General features: G+C 48.5%; 1 protein-coding gene across 1 annotated transcript in view; it reads right to left on the bottom strand.

The window, feature by feature from the left end:
• Positions 1 to 16,157, bottom strand: part of CMTM7 (CKLF like MARVEL transmembrane domain containing 7) — a 52,286-nt gene extending 36,129 nt beyond the window's left edge. Inside the window, exon 1 of the mRNA XM_044915836.1 lies at positions 15,965 to 16,157. Within this exon, the coding sequence (XP_044771771.1) occupies positions 15,965 to 16,117 (153 nt within the window). The 5' untranslated portion in view covers positions 16,118 to 16,157. The remainder of the gene's footprint in view (positions 1 to 15,964) is intronic.
• Between the last annotated feature and the right edge of the window lie 11 nt (positions 16,158 to 16,168).

Below are 16,168 nucleotides of genomic sequence, written 5' to 3'. Positions count from 1 at the left end.
CTCCTCCCTCTGCAGGGAGACCCCCGGCCCTTCCTGGCCTGAAGTTAGCGCCCCGGGCACCATGGTGCTTCCAGGCCTGGCACAGGGGCCCTTTCCACACCGAGCCCACCCCCCCCCGCCCCAGCCCTCCACAGGCACCTCCCCACGCAGCATTACCACATCTTCCAAGGAAGACCCAGGTCTCAAGCATTTCATCCGGGCTGACTTTTTTGAAAGGAGTGCTATTACCAGGGCTTTGGGAAGAAAATATACTTTCATTCATTAAAAACAAAGCTGGGCGCCTGGGTGGCTCAGTCAGTTGGGTGTCTGCCTTCACTCAGGTCATGAGCCCAAGGTCCTGGGATTGAGCCCCGCATCGGGCTCCCTGCTCAGCGGGGAGTCAGCTTCTCTCTCTCTGTCAAATAAATAAAATCTTAAAAAAAAAAAAAGAACTGCTCTGAAGGAATCAGGACCGGGCGACAGGACAGGGTGATGGGTTAGGGTGGTGTTAGGGGGATGACTTCCTACGAGGGCCTTGGAAAAGGCCCCTCAGGGGCAGGACAGGGAACCGTCCAGTGGGGAGGCAGACAGTCTCTACCCCTGGCTTTATTTCTGTTTCCTGATCTATAAAAGATGAAAAATAGGGCCTTGGAGCCTCCACATACAGCTAACAGAAAAAGAAAGAGGAGAGAATCCTGCCCCTTAAGAGCCTCCGGCAGGAAGAGACAAATACCTCTTCTACTCTGACTCCAGTGGTGAGAACTAGTGACAGAGTGACGCGGACACAGACGACACAGACGACAGGAAATGTCTGGCTACACAGCTACCAATGAGGAAGCACCCCGCACCGGGAAGGAGGGAGCGTGAGCTAAATACCTGTCATTGCGTTGAACCCTGTACCCCGGTAACTGACTACGTAATTACTGTGAATTCAGATGCTTGCAACGAAATATGAAAAAGAGTAGTACCTAAATGATAGGGCTGTCGGGAAGATTAAATGAAGACATTCATGTCAAACTCATAGACTAGGAATTGGTAGGTGATGAGCCCTCAATTAATTTTAGCCATTGTCCCAAGGATGTGACATTTGAGTTAAGTGTTTCTTTTTTGTTTTTGGTTCTTTTTTTGACTAGGACGTGCAGTTAAGCTCCACGTGAACTATTAACTATTAAGATAGGAAGTTTACAAAAGGGTCTGTTGTGAGAACAAAAGCACTAAAATCGAGATAAGATGTGTGCCATGATCCAAACATGTTTTCTTCCCCTTCTTCTTTTTGCATCAACTGTAGCTACAAAATACTGCCCTCCAAACCAACTTTAATGTCCAATGATGGGGTGGCTCTGTCCTGGACTCTTCGGAAATGTCAAGGTCATGAAAGACAAGAAGGACTGTTCCAGATTGAAGGAGATTAAGGAAACAGAACAAGTGAATATAACTCATGATCCAGGATGGGATCCTAGAGGAGAAAAGGGACATTAATCGGTCAACTGGCGAAATCTGAATAAGGCTGGTAGAGGAGCTAATAGGGCTGGTGTCAATAATTTCCTCGTTTAGGTAACTGTACTGAAGTTATGTAGGACTTAGGAAATGCACACTGGAGTACTTCTGGACAAAAGAGCATGATGTCTGCAGCTTACTCTCAACTGATTCAAAGAAAAAATAACGTGTGTGTGTGTGTGTGTGTGTGTATGGAAAATGATTAGACAAGTGTGTTAAAAGGTTAACGGTTGAGAACCTGGGGGGAAAGGTATATGGAGAATTCTCTGTACTGTTCCTGTAAAGTTTCTGTAAATCTGGAATTATTTATAAATAAAAAGTACAAAAGTATTTATAATTTAGAGACTTAAGTCATTGGGCACTTCTCCCAACATTTTTTTTATTTTTATAGATTTAAAAAATTTTTATTTTATCTGAGAGGGAGAGAGGGAACACAAGCAAGGGGAGGGGCAGAGGGAGAGGGAGAAGCAGGCTTCCCGCTGAGCAAGGAGCCCAATGCGGGAGTCGATCCCAGGAACCCCGGGATCACGACCTGAGCCAAAGGCAGATGCTTAATGACTGAGCCCCTACAAACCTTTTTTAAAAATTGCAACTATTTCACAAGCAGAGCTAATGTGACCTCCTTAAGACATATTTTTGGGCTGCAATATCCTATCTTTAAAAATCTACTGGAATGCTATAAAATTTATTTGGCAATCTAGTGGTTTGGGGGAATTGGGGACACTTCACTCGATGCCTGCAGAAAGCCAGAAGCAGCTCTTCTTTGGAATGTACTCTTCATCTTTTGTCTCTACTCTGCCATCTGAGAATGACTGTCCGATGTTCTCTTCATGTTTGCTCTATCTTTATGGTTCTGCTTTTCTCAGCAGAATTTCAAGGACTGCTTCTTTTTTTGAATAAGCTATTAAGGAAAAAGATGTACCAAAATAAAGAAGATTGAGATGTAACTGTCATCCAGAGTGTCATAGGATGGCCATCTCTTCTCTGAAACACTGTTCTAGAAACGAGCAATGTTTCTACAAGGAGAAAATATTCAATGTCTACAGTCTACAATGCCGAGGATTTTTAGAATCTGACCACAATGGAAAGTCTTGAACTGGTTGTACTAGTTTCCTGTGGTTGTTGTAAAAAGTTACTATAAAGTTGGTGGCTTAGAATAACAGAAATTTATTCTTTCACAAGTCTATAAGTCAGAAGTGGAAATCAGTATCACTGGGCTTAAACCAAGGTGTCAGCAGGACTGAGTTTTCCCTGGTGACTCTAGAGAGAAATCCATTCATTGCTTCTTCCAGCCTCCGGTGGCTTTCCTGGTGTTCTTGGGCTCATGGCCACATCACCGCAATCTCCACCACATCTTCACATCACTGTTGGGAGAAGGTCATCAAATAGATGTGACCGCCAGTTGACCTGCGAGCAGGACCCAGGCACTCGGAGGTCCTTGCCCCTCCCTGTCCTTGGAACATGGGTTCCACTTACCTTTCCCACTCCCAGAGGCTGCTCCGAGGACACAGCCTTCAGATGGTGATGTGGTGTTGAGAACATCTGGACGGTATATGTGACTGAACCCAGTTAAGGCCTCGATGTAAACTTTTAAGGTTTGGTGGGCAGGTGCAGAATCCACTCATCTTGCTGCTGCCCAGGACAAGCCTCATATGTAAGTTCCCTTTGCTTATTAAATGTGCCTCCTTCCTCTGCTCCCCCTGCCCTCCCAGTATGGGGGTGGCTGGTTTCAGATTACACCTGGGAAGCTAGGAGAGGGTTTCAAACCAGCAGTCACCATCACCTTCTTCTTTGTGTGTCTCTTATAAAAACTTACTTGTCATTGGACTTAGGGACCTCCCAGGTAATTCAGATAATCATTTCAAGACCCTTAATTACATCTGAAAACCCCTTGTTCCAAATAAGGTAACGTTCACAGGTTCCAGGGATAAGGATGCGGACATATATTTTGGGGGCCGTCATTCAATCCACTACACTGGGAAAGCAATTTTTCGTCCCTAAATCACACTAACACAACTGTATGTTGAAGTGGCAATCACATCTCTAAATATGGGATTGATGTCACCACAAGTGGTGAGAGTAGGTCAGCAAGGAGACCTCTATTAGACCCAGGGGATGCACGTTATGCTGCAGAGTTCTTTCCTCTGACTTAGGCAGCGGTCAATAAACAGGATGCACTGCTCAGTAACGGTGATATTTACGGAACCCTCGTAAACCCAGTGTCAGGTCAATACAAGGGTTAGTGGTGCCTCTCTTACCTTTTCCACATGAAACTTACAATAGTACGTGTCAATGAGGCCCCATCTCTGAAATCAAACTGCTTTTCTCCAGGAGAATTTCCTGTGGTTCTGTTCTTAAGTTTTTCCAAGGAGTTAAAACAGATAGGATCAAGTTATCTATACTACCATGACATTGCTTGTAATTCTCTTGTAAAAGGGTACAGAAATAATGTCGCTCCCTATTGAGCTTACTTTTCATTCAGTACACGTTGATTTGTTTTCCTCTCTTCTTGTTTCAAATAGGAAATGAAAAAAAAAATAACAGGACTGGTTAAGTGGACCTCAAAAAGCAACATCAAAAGTCCTGGGTGGTCTGGAAGGCTGAGCAGCCTGGCATTGCAGATCCAGAGGGTGACGGGGCAAGAATACTGATAAGCCAGTTTTGCGGGTGGAAGCAGTCTGCAGTCAGGTTTGTTAAGTCCCCAGACTGCATCAGCTTAGAGCCTCAGCAGAGATCAGAAAGGCGGCTCCGAAGGAACACAAGCAGGCAGTCCATTGGTGCGATTCTCAATGGCGCTCCCTTTAACCAGGCCCATGCACCACTTCCCAGGTACTGCAGGGGGCGCTGCTGCTAACTCCGCCCACGTACAACCTTGCGCTAATGATTTCCCTTTGGACAGTTGCAGCTGTCTGGCTCAGAGGTTCCTGGGAGTTTATCTTCTCCCCGCGCCCCCAGGTCTGTAGTCAATGAAGGGTACAAAAGCCCAGCTCCACTGCCTCAAAACAGGAGAATCTGGTGCACCTCACTTTCCAGATATCCCTGAAAGATCAGGCTGAGGCTTAGACTTCTAAAACCCATCTCTGTCGAGCTCCTTCTCCTGCCCCTGCCTGTGTCCCTCACTCAGAACTGACCAAATGCACAAGAACCCCATCTCTAGCTCTACTACTAGGGAAGCTGCCTTCAACACCCCCGGTGATGGATGTTGGGAAATTCTAAGAAAAATGCTGGTCACACAAGTTTTCTTGTCACCTAAACTTTCCCGGTTCTTAATATCTCAATGTTACATGGAACTCCGAACACCGAACACTAAGTCTTTCTCAATGTCTGTGGATGTGGAAGACCCCTGAAGCCCTGTAGGAGAAGATCACAAGGTGATGTTTGCAAATCTCAGTTTCAGGATAGATGAAATATTTCCAAGAGCGGGCAACGTTTGGTCCAGGAATTCTATTTTTAGGGACTTCTCCTGATATTCCTGTATACATGTAAAACTATGTTATGTAGAAAGGTATCTGCCACAGCCCTGAGAGAACGAAAGATGGGAAATAACCTAAGTGCTGTCAGTGGGGACTAGTTCAATGGTAAATCCATTCTCTGGAAGGAAATGCAGCTGTTACAGAGAATAACACTTTCTGGATGGATGTGGAATTATCTCCAAGATGGAAAGTTAAGTAATGAAAGTACAGAACAGTGAGTATAAGCATGCTCCCATCAGGGGTGAGAAAGGAGACGCACACGCGCACGCATGCGTGCAGGGACACACACACACACACACACACACACACACACACACACACACAGAAGCACAAAATAATTCCTGAAGGATATACAAGAAACTGGTATCACTGGTAGCCTCCAGGGAGGAAAAGCGGAAACTGGAGAACTTTTTATACTTTTAAAATCTTGATCATGTTATCTGGTTTTTTTTTTAAAGATTATTTATTTGAGAGAGAGAAAAGGGGGGGAGGGGCAGAGGCAGAGAGAGAATCTCAAGCAGACTCCCAGCTGAGCGCGGACCCTGATGCAGGGCTCAATCCCACAGCCCATGAGATCATGACCTGAGCCAAAATCATGAGTTGGACACTTAACCAACTGAGCCACCCCAGCACCCTGATCATGTTACCTATTTTTAAAAAGTAAACATAATTTGAGCAATTACACAGTCATACTTTCTGTTTGGATCAGGACTTTTATTTTTTAGAATGGCTCCGGAAGGGCCCATGGAGGAGAAGAGGAACACTGGGAGATGGAGGTAGTTCTTACAAGCCTAAAGGCTGCAGAGAAGGCCCCGCATGTTTCCCCATCTGTAAAATGGGAATACTGACACCTCCCAGAAATGCTGTAATGGCAAAGTGAGTTCTTGCAGAGCAAGCAGACAGCACAACGCCCAGAGCAAGAGCTCAGCAGATGTACTGCACAGGAATTCAATGACGTATGACCATCACCCATATAAAAATCATATGGTTATTATTATTGTAAGGATGGCACTGCTGTTGTCCCATCTTCCATTGCCAAGGAGCAGCCGCAAGAGCGGCTTCTGTGGATGCAGGAGTTATCTACGGCTGTCTAACAAATGACCACAAACTAAGTAGCTTAAAACAACATTTATTTATCCCGTCACAGCTTCCATTGGTCAGGAGCCCCAGGTGGGAGTCCTCTGCTCTGAGTCTCGCAAGGCTGCAGACAAGATGTTGGCCAGCCTGGGGTTTTATCTGAGGCTTGGGGGTCCTCTTCCAAGGTCTCATGGTTGTTGGCAGACTTTAGTTCCTTGCAGCTCTAGGACGGAGGTCTCTGTTTTTCTGGCCGTCAGCTGAGGGCTGCTCTCAGCTTCTAGACACAACCCATAGGTGCTTGCCATGTGGGTCTCTGCCAGGCCCTTGCCCCACTCCCAAAGCAGTTGACTTCTCAGGGCCAGCAGGAGAATCTCCCTCTTTGGGAAGGACCCAGTACCTCTTTTAAGGACTTTCACATGATTAAGTCAGCCTCACTTGGAGATGATCTCCTTTTGATTAACTCAGAACCAACTGATCTGGGACCGTAATTACATCTGCAACATCCATTCACCTTGGCATATGACATGGTATCACCACGGAAATGACATCCCATCACCTTTGCTGTATTCTGTCGGTTAGAAGCAAGTCCCAGGCCCCACCCACACTCAAGAGGATGGAATTACACAAGCTTGTGACTCACTGGGGGTCACCCTGGGGGGTGTCTGCCACAGTGGGCTAGCCTGGGAGCGTGCTCACCCTGCATGGAGAGATGGCACACCATGGGGGCAAAAGGCTAGGCCTTGCCCACACCTGGGTTCAAATGCTGGCTCCAGAATTTAATGAATATTTTGAACCTTGGGCAAGTTACAAAACCTCTCAGCCTCCATTCAAACCAAAAGAAGGGGAAAATAAATAATATAGAGTCACTGAAAGGGTTAAACAAAGGGACACTGCATGTACAACTGGCTGACATGGTACATCAGATACTCAACACCTTAGTCCCCCTCTCTGTTCCCAACCCTTCCAGGAGGAGCCTGTGACTTACAAACGAGAATAAGAGTGATGGTTTTCTCTTAAGCCTGCCAGCAGCCCTGCGGGTGACATGCAAATACGCTAAAATACTACACACATACTGTTCAATACCCCAGTGAGGGGTTTTCCCTACCCTGGCTGACTTCTTCTCTGGCAAAGGGTGAAATTACCAGTAGCACCTGCTGTCGCGTCTCATAGCACCTCCTTTCAGATCTGCCACAGCCTGCCCACCAACGCGGAGCCAACGCGACCAGTCATGGTACAGCCGAACAACGGCCTCGCGTGCACGCCTCACGTCGTTTTCAAACGAGGTTTAAGGACACGGGACAATACTCATGGTGTATTGATAATGAGAATGAAATGACCCCAAATCGTCCTTTTATGAGCTCAAGATCTGGACGCGAACTGGCTGGTTCAAAACCCAGCTTCACTCTTCATGGCTGTGACTTTGGGCAAGTTACCGAACCTCCCTGCCTCCGTTTCCTCATCTGTAAAATGCCGATGACAAAAGGACCTACTCATCATGGGGATTAAACGAGGTAACACCTGTAAAACACCTAGCCCAGAGGCTGCTACATGAATAGTGATCAACACTATTATTATTATTAAAGTACCACTTTTATCACTTGAGAGGAAAAGCTAAAAAAAAGACTTCACAATCACTAGCATTACGGTCGCCTTCTTAGGGGAATAAAGAAAACCTATGAGGAAGAGTGAGTAAAACTACATTGCGGTCACAGGGTAGTTAGTAATTCTCCATGCTTTCCAGAAGGTTCCAACTTACTCTGTACTGGGAAGCATTTAATTCATTTCTCCTCTGTTTCCGCCTTCCCATCCCCTTCTGAAGGAACTGCGTTTTCTCCATCTTTAAAATTCAGGATGATACCTCTCCTAAGTTCCACGGCGATCCTTTCCATGGGTAACACATGGAAACCGCTTTACAGACAATTTCGCCTTCTCTGTCAAGTCACCTATCCTTTTAGCTATCGGAAGGAAGGACGGAGGAAAAGAGCGTGGCTGCCCCGGGGGAAAAGGAAGGGCCAGGTCCCGATCATTGCTGATTAAAACACAGACCAGGTGAACTGCTTCTTCTGCAGGAGGCGGAGCAGCTTCTCTGTTCCCGATTGCCACCGGGGAGCTGGGATGGGGTGGGGAGAGGTTCCCCCCACCCAGTCCTCCTGTCCTCCCCCCGCCCCAGCCATACCGGGCTCTGCGCCAGGCCGCGGGGGCCAGGAGTTGCCAAGGCCCCCGTGAGGAATGCCGGGAGAGTGAGCGGCGGGCGAGGGAGCCACCGAGCCAAACGGGTGACAGAGTGGCGTGCCTGTGGCAGGCGGCGGGTCAGAGGGGGGCTTCCATGGGCAGCACGCCGGGGCAGATGGCAGGGGGAGGAAACAGATGGAGGTCCAGTGGCGCTGGGCAGGAAGCGCTGGGAGCACGGTGGGAGGGCGAGGGCCTGGGAGGAAGGGAGCACAGAGGAGCGCTTCCCTGACCCCAGAATTTGCCTCCACACCCTGACCCCCACAGGGAGTCCCCCAAGTGAGGCCCAGGATTGCCCTGGAGGGTCTTTAATACCCGCTGTAATGCCCGAAAACCCGGGGGACTCTCTTCCGACTCACAGGGGACCACACACGCACCCACTCGTGCTCCCCCCTGGCCCCCACAGCCTGGTGGACCCTCCATCTGGTGTCTTCATCAGCACCCTCTCCTCTGGCCACTGGTTTCCAATCTGGGGGCAGGTGGTTTGTGGGGTGCCCTGGAGGGGAATTCTTGCCAGTAGTTAAGAAATGCACATGTTCTGCAGCCTGAATAAATAAGCTGTGGTACTATCATTCCTCAAATTTATGCAGATGCTGTTGCCATTACTTAACTGCAAGTGCATTTAAAAGCACTACAGAACCTTCTAGCCCCTCGATGGCACTGTTCCTTTCCCAAACCATCAGACACCAAAAATACTATTACAACTTAAAATATTATCACCATCACATTTGTCTCCTTGAATATCATCCTGGATGATAAAGGGACACCCATTAATTTCTAGATATTAAAACATTTACATCATTGCTTAATGTCACCATGCTCCGAAGGGCACGAAGCACTTCATTTCTCTCTCTGCAAAATTTATTTACACCAGGACTTCTCCACAAGGAAGTTCACCATGGCCTTGTTTGTACGTTGGCACAACTGGAAGCCCTCGAGCCACAGTAAGGGGGAGGGGGCTGGTCCCACAGACCGTGGTACAGCCACGACTGGCTACAATGATGCTGTTAAAAACCAAATTGCAGACAAACATGAAGTGACACAAGAAAACGTTCATCGCATATTAAGCAAAAAAAAAAAAAAAGCATTTTACAAAATAGGTATACATCATCCTAATTTTCCTTTTTTTTTTTTAAGATTTTATTTATTTATTTGACAGAGAGCAGAGAGCACAAGCAGGGGGAGCGGCAGGCAGAGGGAGAGGGAGAAGCAGGCTCCCCGCTGAGCAGGGAGCCCGATGCGGGACTCCATCCCAGGACCCTGAGATCATGACCCGAGCCCAAGGCAGACGTTTAACCGACTGAGACCCCCAGGCACCCCCATGCTAATTTCCTATATAAAACAAAACAAAAACACCCCCAAATTATAGATGTCTACTATGAAATGGTATAAAATTTTACTTTAAAGACTAATCTTGGGAAACAGAGTGGGAGAGTCTACTTTCTTTTTTGTGTTTCCCCAAATTTCTACAATGAGCAAGCATTACTTCTGTCATCAGGAATAAAGCCCATAACTTGGTTGTGTTTTATTATTTTTATTTGTTTGGCTATTGATTGAAAGTAGTTTCTTGTTGTTAGATCAGGATTGGGCCGGGAGTACAAGGATCTTGGCAGTGAGGTTCTTTGCTGCCTTTAACCCTCTGGCTTCCAGGAAAGAGGACAGGGGTGTACAGATTGCATTTGGGAACCAAACTGGTGCTCCCCTGCTACCCAGATGCAAAGCAGAACAAAGAGGGTGGACCGCTCTGGGTTATGCTGGGTCATTCTCCACGCATAAGTCTCTTCACAGCCATACCAGAGGCTGGGCTCCCCGCCACAGTCCAATTCTATTTGGGAACTGGGCTCTGAATTTCCAGAGTGCAGCTCATAGTCGTCCTGGCCTGCTGGAGGGTATTTAGAATGCTCTCTCATGCCAGAAAACTGAGTGTACTCTCCCTGGACTCACACACCCACTCAGCTTCCACCCAGCCTGCGTAGGCTCCTTGAATCTTATTTCAGATAAAACATCTCTTTAGGATATTAAATATTGGCAACGCCCTCATTACTATCCTGAAATGAATAAAATGTATATATAATACAATCCTAATCCCTGTGACAACCGAAACAGTTTCCATAAAGTTCCAAAATAACCTCTAGGGGGCGGTACAGCCCTGGTTTGAAAACCACCACTTCAGTGGTGGGTTGATGGTGACAGGACGCTTCCCTGATATTCTTAGATGAAGGACCATACCCTCCAGATGATCTGGCAGGCCTCGAGAGTCTGGCCCTTGCACATTTCTCCAGTCTCACCCAAACCACTCCCACCCGTCTCCTCCCCTCCAACCACAGCAATACTCCTTCCAGACTCTGAGTCATTGTCTGTGCTTTTCTGTCTTCTGGAAATGCTGTTCCCTCTTCCTTCAAATATGCCTTCCTTAGAGAAGCCCTTCCTTACCTTCCAGACAGGTCAGACTCTCTAGTTAATTCTCTATGACACTGAACACCTCTTTTTCCGAGCTTTTGTCCCAGTTTATAGTTACAGATTAATAATCATTTTATTAATGTTTGTTTTCCCTATTTGAGTATAAGGAGCACAGGGACTGATCTGCCTTATTTACTCTTCTTTCCACCATATTCTAGCATACAACAGGTGCTCAAATGTTTGCTGAGTAAATAAATGAAACTTCGGGAGGACGTTTAAGTTTCCATCTTTGTGGCTTGTGGAAACTACACTCTGATTTTCCTTCCATATGGTTCTGCAAATGTCACAGCCCCCGTTTCTCTGCACACGCAGAAAGGGTCTGTCTTGTTAACCTCTGTATTCCACACGCCTCACATAAGAACATAGCAGATACCCAGGAAATGAGATGACGCCTCTTTCTAGATGTCAGTACTGCCCCAAGTACTGCCTCACGCCCTGCTGTATTCTCTGCCCCCCCCAATGCCCCCAACCTATCCCTTACCTCCAACTTAAACATACTGAACAAAGGCCTTCGAGAGCTAAGAGTGCACTCCCAACCTCACCAACCTGTACTCAACTCTCAAGGTTCAACTCAGGTGTGACCTTCACCTTCAAGCCTCTCTCCTTCCTTCCTAGTGCAGGCGACCAGACTTTTTTTTATCTCCCCGACCAATTTTGGGACTTGTCTGTCTCCTCAGTGAAACCACAGACTTCCTGAGGGCAAGGGCTCTGTCACAGCCCCCTGCTCCCGCAGAAATGAAGATGGACATGGCACTCATAAATGTCTGCTGAACTGATGAGGAATGCTGGCGAGGTCACTTACAGGGCCATGTGGACCCCTTCAGACCTCAGGGCACTCCCCTCGGGCTCAGATTCTGTGAGGTCTGCAGGGGGACATCCCTTCCTCTAGTAGTGGATATGGGGGGATGGCCAGGGAGTTTCCTATGTTGTGGCCCTCCCACACCCAGCGGTGTCATGCAGAGTACCCCCCTCTGAACTCTTCCCTAGATTTCCTTTTAGCAGCTTTACTGAGATACAATTCACACATTTAAAGTGTACAATCCAATGGTTTTTAGTATATTCACAGGGTTGGGCAACCAACACCACAATCCATTTTAGAACATTTTTATCATCCAAAAAGAAACCACCTACATCTTACCAGCCACTCCCCATTGCTCCCAAACTCCCCAGCCCTGAGCAACCACTAATCGACTTTCTGTCTCTAGAAATTTGCCTGTTCTGGACATCCCATGTTAAGTGCAATCATAGAACATGTAGTCTCTTGGGGCGCCTGGGTGGCTCAGATGGTTAAGCGTCTGCCTTCGGCTCAGGTCATGATCCCAGGGTCCTGGGATAGAGCCCCGCATCGGGCTCCCTGCTCAGTGGGGAGCCTGCTTCTCCCTCTCCCTCTGCCTGCCACTCCCCCTGCTTGTGCTCTCTCTCTATCAAATAAATAAACAAAAATCTTAAAAAAAAAAAAAAAGAATATGTAGTCTTTTGTTTCTGGCTTCTTCCACTCAGCATGTGTTCGAGGATCATCCATGTTGCAGGCTGTGTCAGTACTTTATACTTTTTTCTGCTAATATTCCATCCCATGAATACACCACATTTTATTTATCCATTCATCAGTCCAGTCCTCATCAGGACATTTGGGTTGTTTCCACGTTTTGGCTCTCATGAATAATGCTGCTACGAGCTTCTGTGTACAAGTTTTTGTGTGTTTGTGTGTTTTCACACAATATACTTAAGAGAAGTGTTTGCACTTCTCTTCAGTATCTACCTAGGAGCAGAATTGTTGGATCATACAGCAACTCCATGTTTGTTTGAGGAACTGCCAGACTATTTGCCTTTTACACCCCCACTGGCCAACTGGCAACGTATGAGGGCTCTGATTTCTTCACATCCTTCACATTGTTCTGTCCTGATATCATGTCTTTCCTACTGTTGCCATCCGACTGGGTGTGAAGAGGTACCTCGGTGGGCACTGATTTCCCTAGATCTATTAACAAGCAACAACTCTGCAGGGTCTTCGGGCACACGAGGCCCGTCAGGCCTAGGTCGGCCCCAGCTCTGCTGCTCACAGCTGTGGGACATTACTAGTTCAACCTCTCAGTCAGTTTCTTCTTGTCAAAACATGTTCCTTCACATGATCCTTAAAAACAGTTAATGACACTTACGTGATGTATAGCATGGAATTCCTAGTCCATCATTTATTATTTTTTTTAAAGATTTTATTTATTTATTGGGGGGGGGCGGGGGAGCGCACAAGCAGAGAGAACAGCGGACAGAGGGAGAAGCAGGCTCCCTGCCAAGCAAGGGGCCCGCTGCAGGGCTCGATCCCGGGACTCTGGGATCATGACCTGAGCCAAAGGCAGACACTTAACCAACTGAGCCAGCCAGGCGTCTGTCCCTAGTGCCTTACAGAGAACAATGGTAAGGTTCAAAAAATAGACCTATTAACAACAACAAAGAAACCCCCTCCTATAGGGCCAACAACTGTGACAGTCTCTAGTCTAAAGAGGAAGACCCAAGAAACTAAACTATTGGGGCCACAAGATTATAAAGATTCATTAAAGACACAAGTACCAACATTCACTGAGAAACTCACTTTCCTTCCATTATCTCTCCTCATTTTCTGGTGGTGGTGGACCCAGGAGAGACTCAAAGCAAAGAAAGGAAGTTGTTCTCAAAGGGAACAGCCTTTTCAATTATTTCTTAAGGTAATAGGTTGACAGGTCTGTCGGTTAGACCGAGGACAACACTTTATGGGAAGTCTAGGACATACAGGTCAGCCTATTCAGGATGCAGATGAGACACCAGTGGTCAAAATCGGAGCCCCATGGATAGAGTGCTCACCCGTGGCACCACTTCAGCGGCATCTGCCCTGCCCCAATGTTGTTAACTCCTGGCTATGCACATGTTTCTGGCAAAGGAGATGAAAGAATATCAAATGTCCATGCAGGCCCCAGAAAAGAGGAAGAGGAGAATGGGAAAGAGTTAGACAAGAGGCCCAGGTGGACAACCCTAAAGAGTCTCTCAATATGACCACACTGCAAGGGCAAGTTCACTTCCAAGGGGTCTGCTCCAACGAGCCTGCAATCACAGGGGCCTCCCCAAGGAAGGAAGAAGGTGTGAGAATCCCGTGAGGATGGTTTTAAGAGAGGCACAACAGAGAAGCCGTTCTCTAGGTCTTTGTTCCCGGCTATGGAACAACAAGACCTGTGACTGTCACCTGCAACCAGGCTTAAGGGCCATAGGCAAGTGGCTAGCTGAGGAGCTTTCAGTGAAATGGAGCTTGCTCTTCTCTACGAACCTTATCCACCGAACTCATGAACCAACATGGAGCCTTCTCGACCCCATTACCTTTGTCCATCAAACTCATGGACCAGATGAAGGCTTCTGATCCCAATTTTTGTCCACCAAACTCATTATTTGATTCAATATATGTCTTCCAGTGTTCCATTAAGGTCTGTCTCACCCCCGCCCACCTTTTAAGGACAAAGAGGTGGGCTGGTCCCCTCTATTTGGCTGATTAGCAGTCTTACCGCGAGCCAAAAAAATGCCTTGCTCAAAACCAACACTCCTCAGCACAATTTGTTGTTGTTGGTAGTCGCTAACACTTCCTAATTTTTGGTCCATCCAGACACCCTTCTTAGAGAAAAGAGAACTCAGCCCCCCTCCCTTCAGATCTGGCCTAAGCAGGAAATGACAGCCCCCTCTACACACACCAGAACAACAGTGCTATGGATTCACCGGCAGCTCTCACTGTGTCCAGCACCCTGGGACTGGCCCACCTTAGCGTCCGGATGTGTAACCTTGTTCCTATGCCACATTCCTTCCTCCACACCGCTCTTCAAAACTACCACTCCCCCGCCGCCACTATTTTTGCTGCAAACATTACAATGAGTGGAGTCACAAACAGCCCAACCTAGCGTCACAAAACACATCAAACGAATGGGAAAGGTGTTTAAGATGAAAATTTGTTTAAAGAAGAAAAAACTGGGAAGAAAGAAAAGAGTGGGGACCATGAGAACGGGCCAGACAACATCAGCCTTGGTGGAAGGCTCCTGCACCGCACTGGTCATACTCAGGGCTCAGACTTTCAGCCTGCCTGGCTCCTCAGGTGACCCCCCCCCCCTCAGCTGACTCTGGCTCCCCCAAATGAGTACTGTAGTATCCCCCACCCCCCGCCCGTCCACAGTTGTGCTAAGTTACCCACTGTCAACCACAGGGCAGAAGCGGATGACCCTGTGTTCTGCTGAGTAGTCAGAAGATCAATAGCAGCCTAAAGCTAGGTCACAATGCCCACATCATTCACCTCCCTTTATCTCATCGGTCAGGCATTTTATCACCTCACATCATCACAAGAAGGGTGAGTTCAGTACAATAAGGCATTTTGAGAAAGAGACCACATTTACATATTTTTTATTACAGTATATAGTTATAATTGTTCTATTTTATTATTAGTCGTTGTTAATCTCCTCTTACGCCTAATTGATAAATTAAACTTTATCATAGGTATGTACACATAGGCAAAAACAATAAATACAGGGTTGGATACTCCAAACCGTTAGCAGGGGGACTAGGGCACAGTCTCCTCAAAACGAACCTTCCGCATCGATCCTCGGCGTTCCAGCGGCCCCCCGAGACCTGGACCCTCCCTTGAACTTGAGAGGGCAGGTGTCCAGGACAGCTGCCCCCCAGGGTCCCCATCCCTTTTCCCCAACAGGGAACTGAGAACTTCGGACTTCCTCTCTGCGAAACTGCGCCCAGAGCAGGGCAGCCCTGCTCTCTGGGTTGGGAGGAGAGAGGAGGCCTCGAGGGGGAGAAGGACGGGTTCCGCCGCCTCAGCGCGCCGCCGGGGCGACTCTTCCACCCCCGGCTCGGGTTCGAAGCGGCGCGGCCCAGAGAAGAGGAAGGAAGAGGAAACGCAACTTTTGCCTGTGGTTTCTGTCGGAAAGCGGGTCGGGCCCCGCAGAGGGGTGGCTGGAAAAAACTTGGGACCCTGGAGACCTGCGTCCGCGGGAGCAAGGGCGGCGTCGGGGCTGAGTTCCAGGGCGCGGGCACCGGCGCACCCAACTTTCCGAAGGAAAGCCCTCCCCGAACTTGACTGTGGCGGCGCAGTCCTCCCGCCCTACCCCGCCCCGCCCGCGGCGCGATGCTCCGGCGGGCTCCGCCCGGCTCCAGCCGCCCGGCGCGCCACCTCCCGGCTCCCCTTCCCGCCGGGCCTCTCCGCGAGACCCCGGCCCCGCGCCCCGGGCCTCTCTTACCATCTGCGCCACTTTCAGCAGGGCCGAGTACGTGCGGGGGTAGACGGGGTCCAGCAGCCCCTCCGAGGGCCTCGCGCCCGGCTGCCCCGCGCCGGCCCCCGGTCCGCCGCCGCTGCTGCACGTGGTGCGGACGAGCCCGGCTCCGTGCGACATCGCGCGGCCCCCGTGCCCGTCCGCCGCCTCCCCGGCCGCTGCCGACCGGCC

This window comes from Neomonachus schauinslandi, chromosome 1, assembly GCF_002201575.2.
Source record: "Neomonachus schauinslandi chromosome 1, ASM220157v2, whole genome shotgun sequence".
Classification (NCBI taxonomy): Eukaryota; Metazoa; Chordata; class Mammalia; order Carnivora; family Phocidae; genus Neomonachus; species Neomonachus schauinslandi.
The sequence above is the reverse complement of the archived record's forward strand: the minus strand, read 5'-3'. Positions and strand labels throughout refer to the sequence as shown.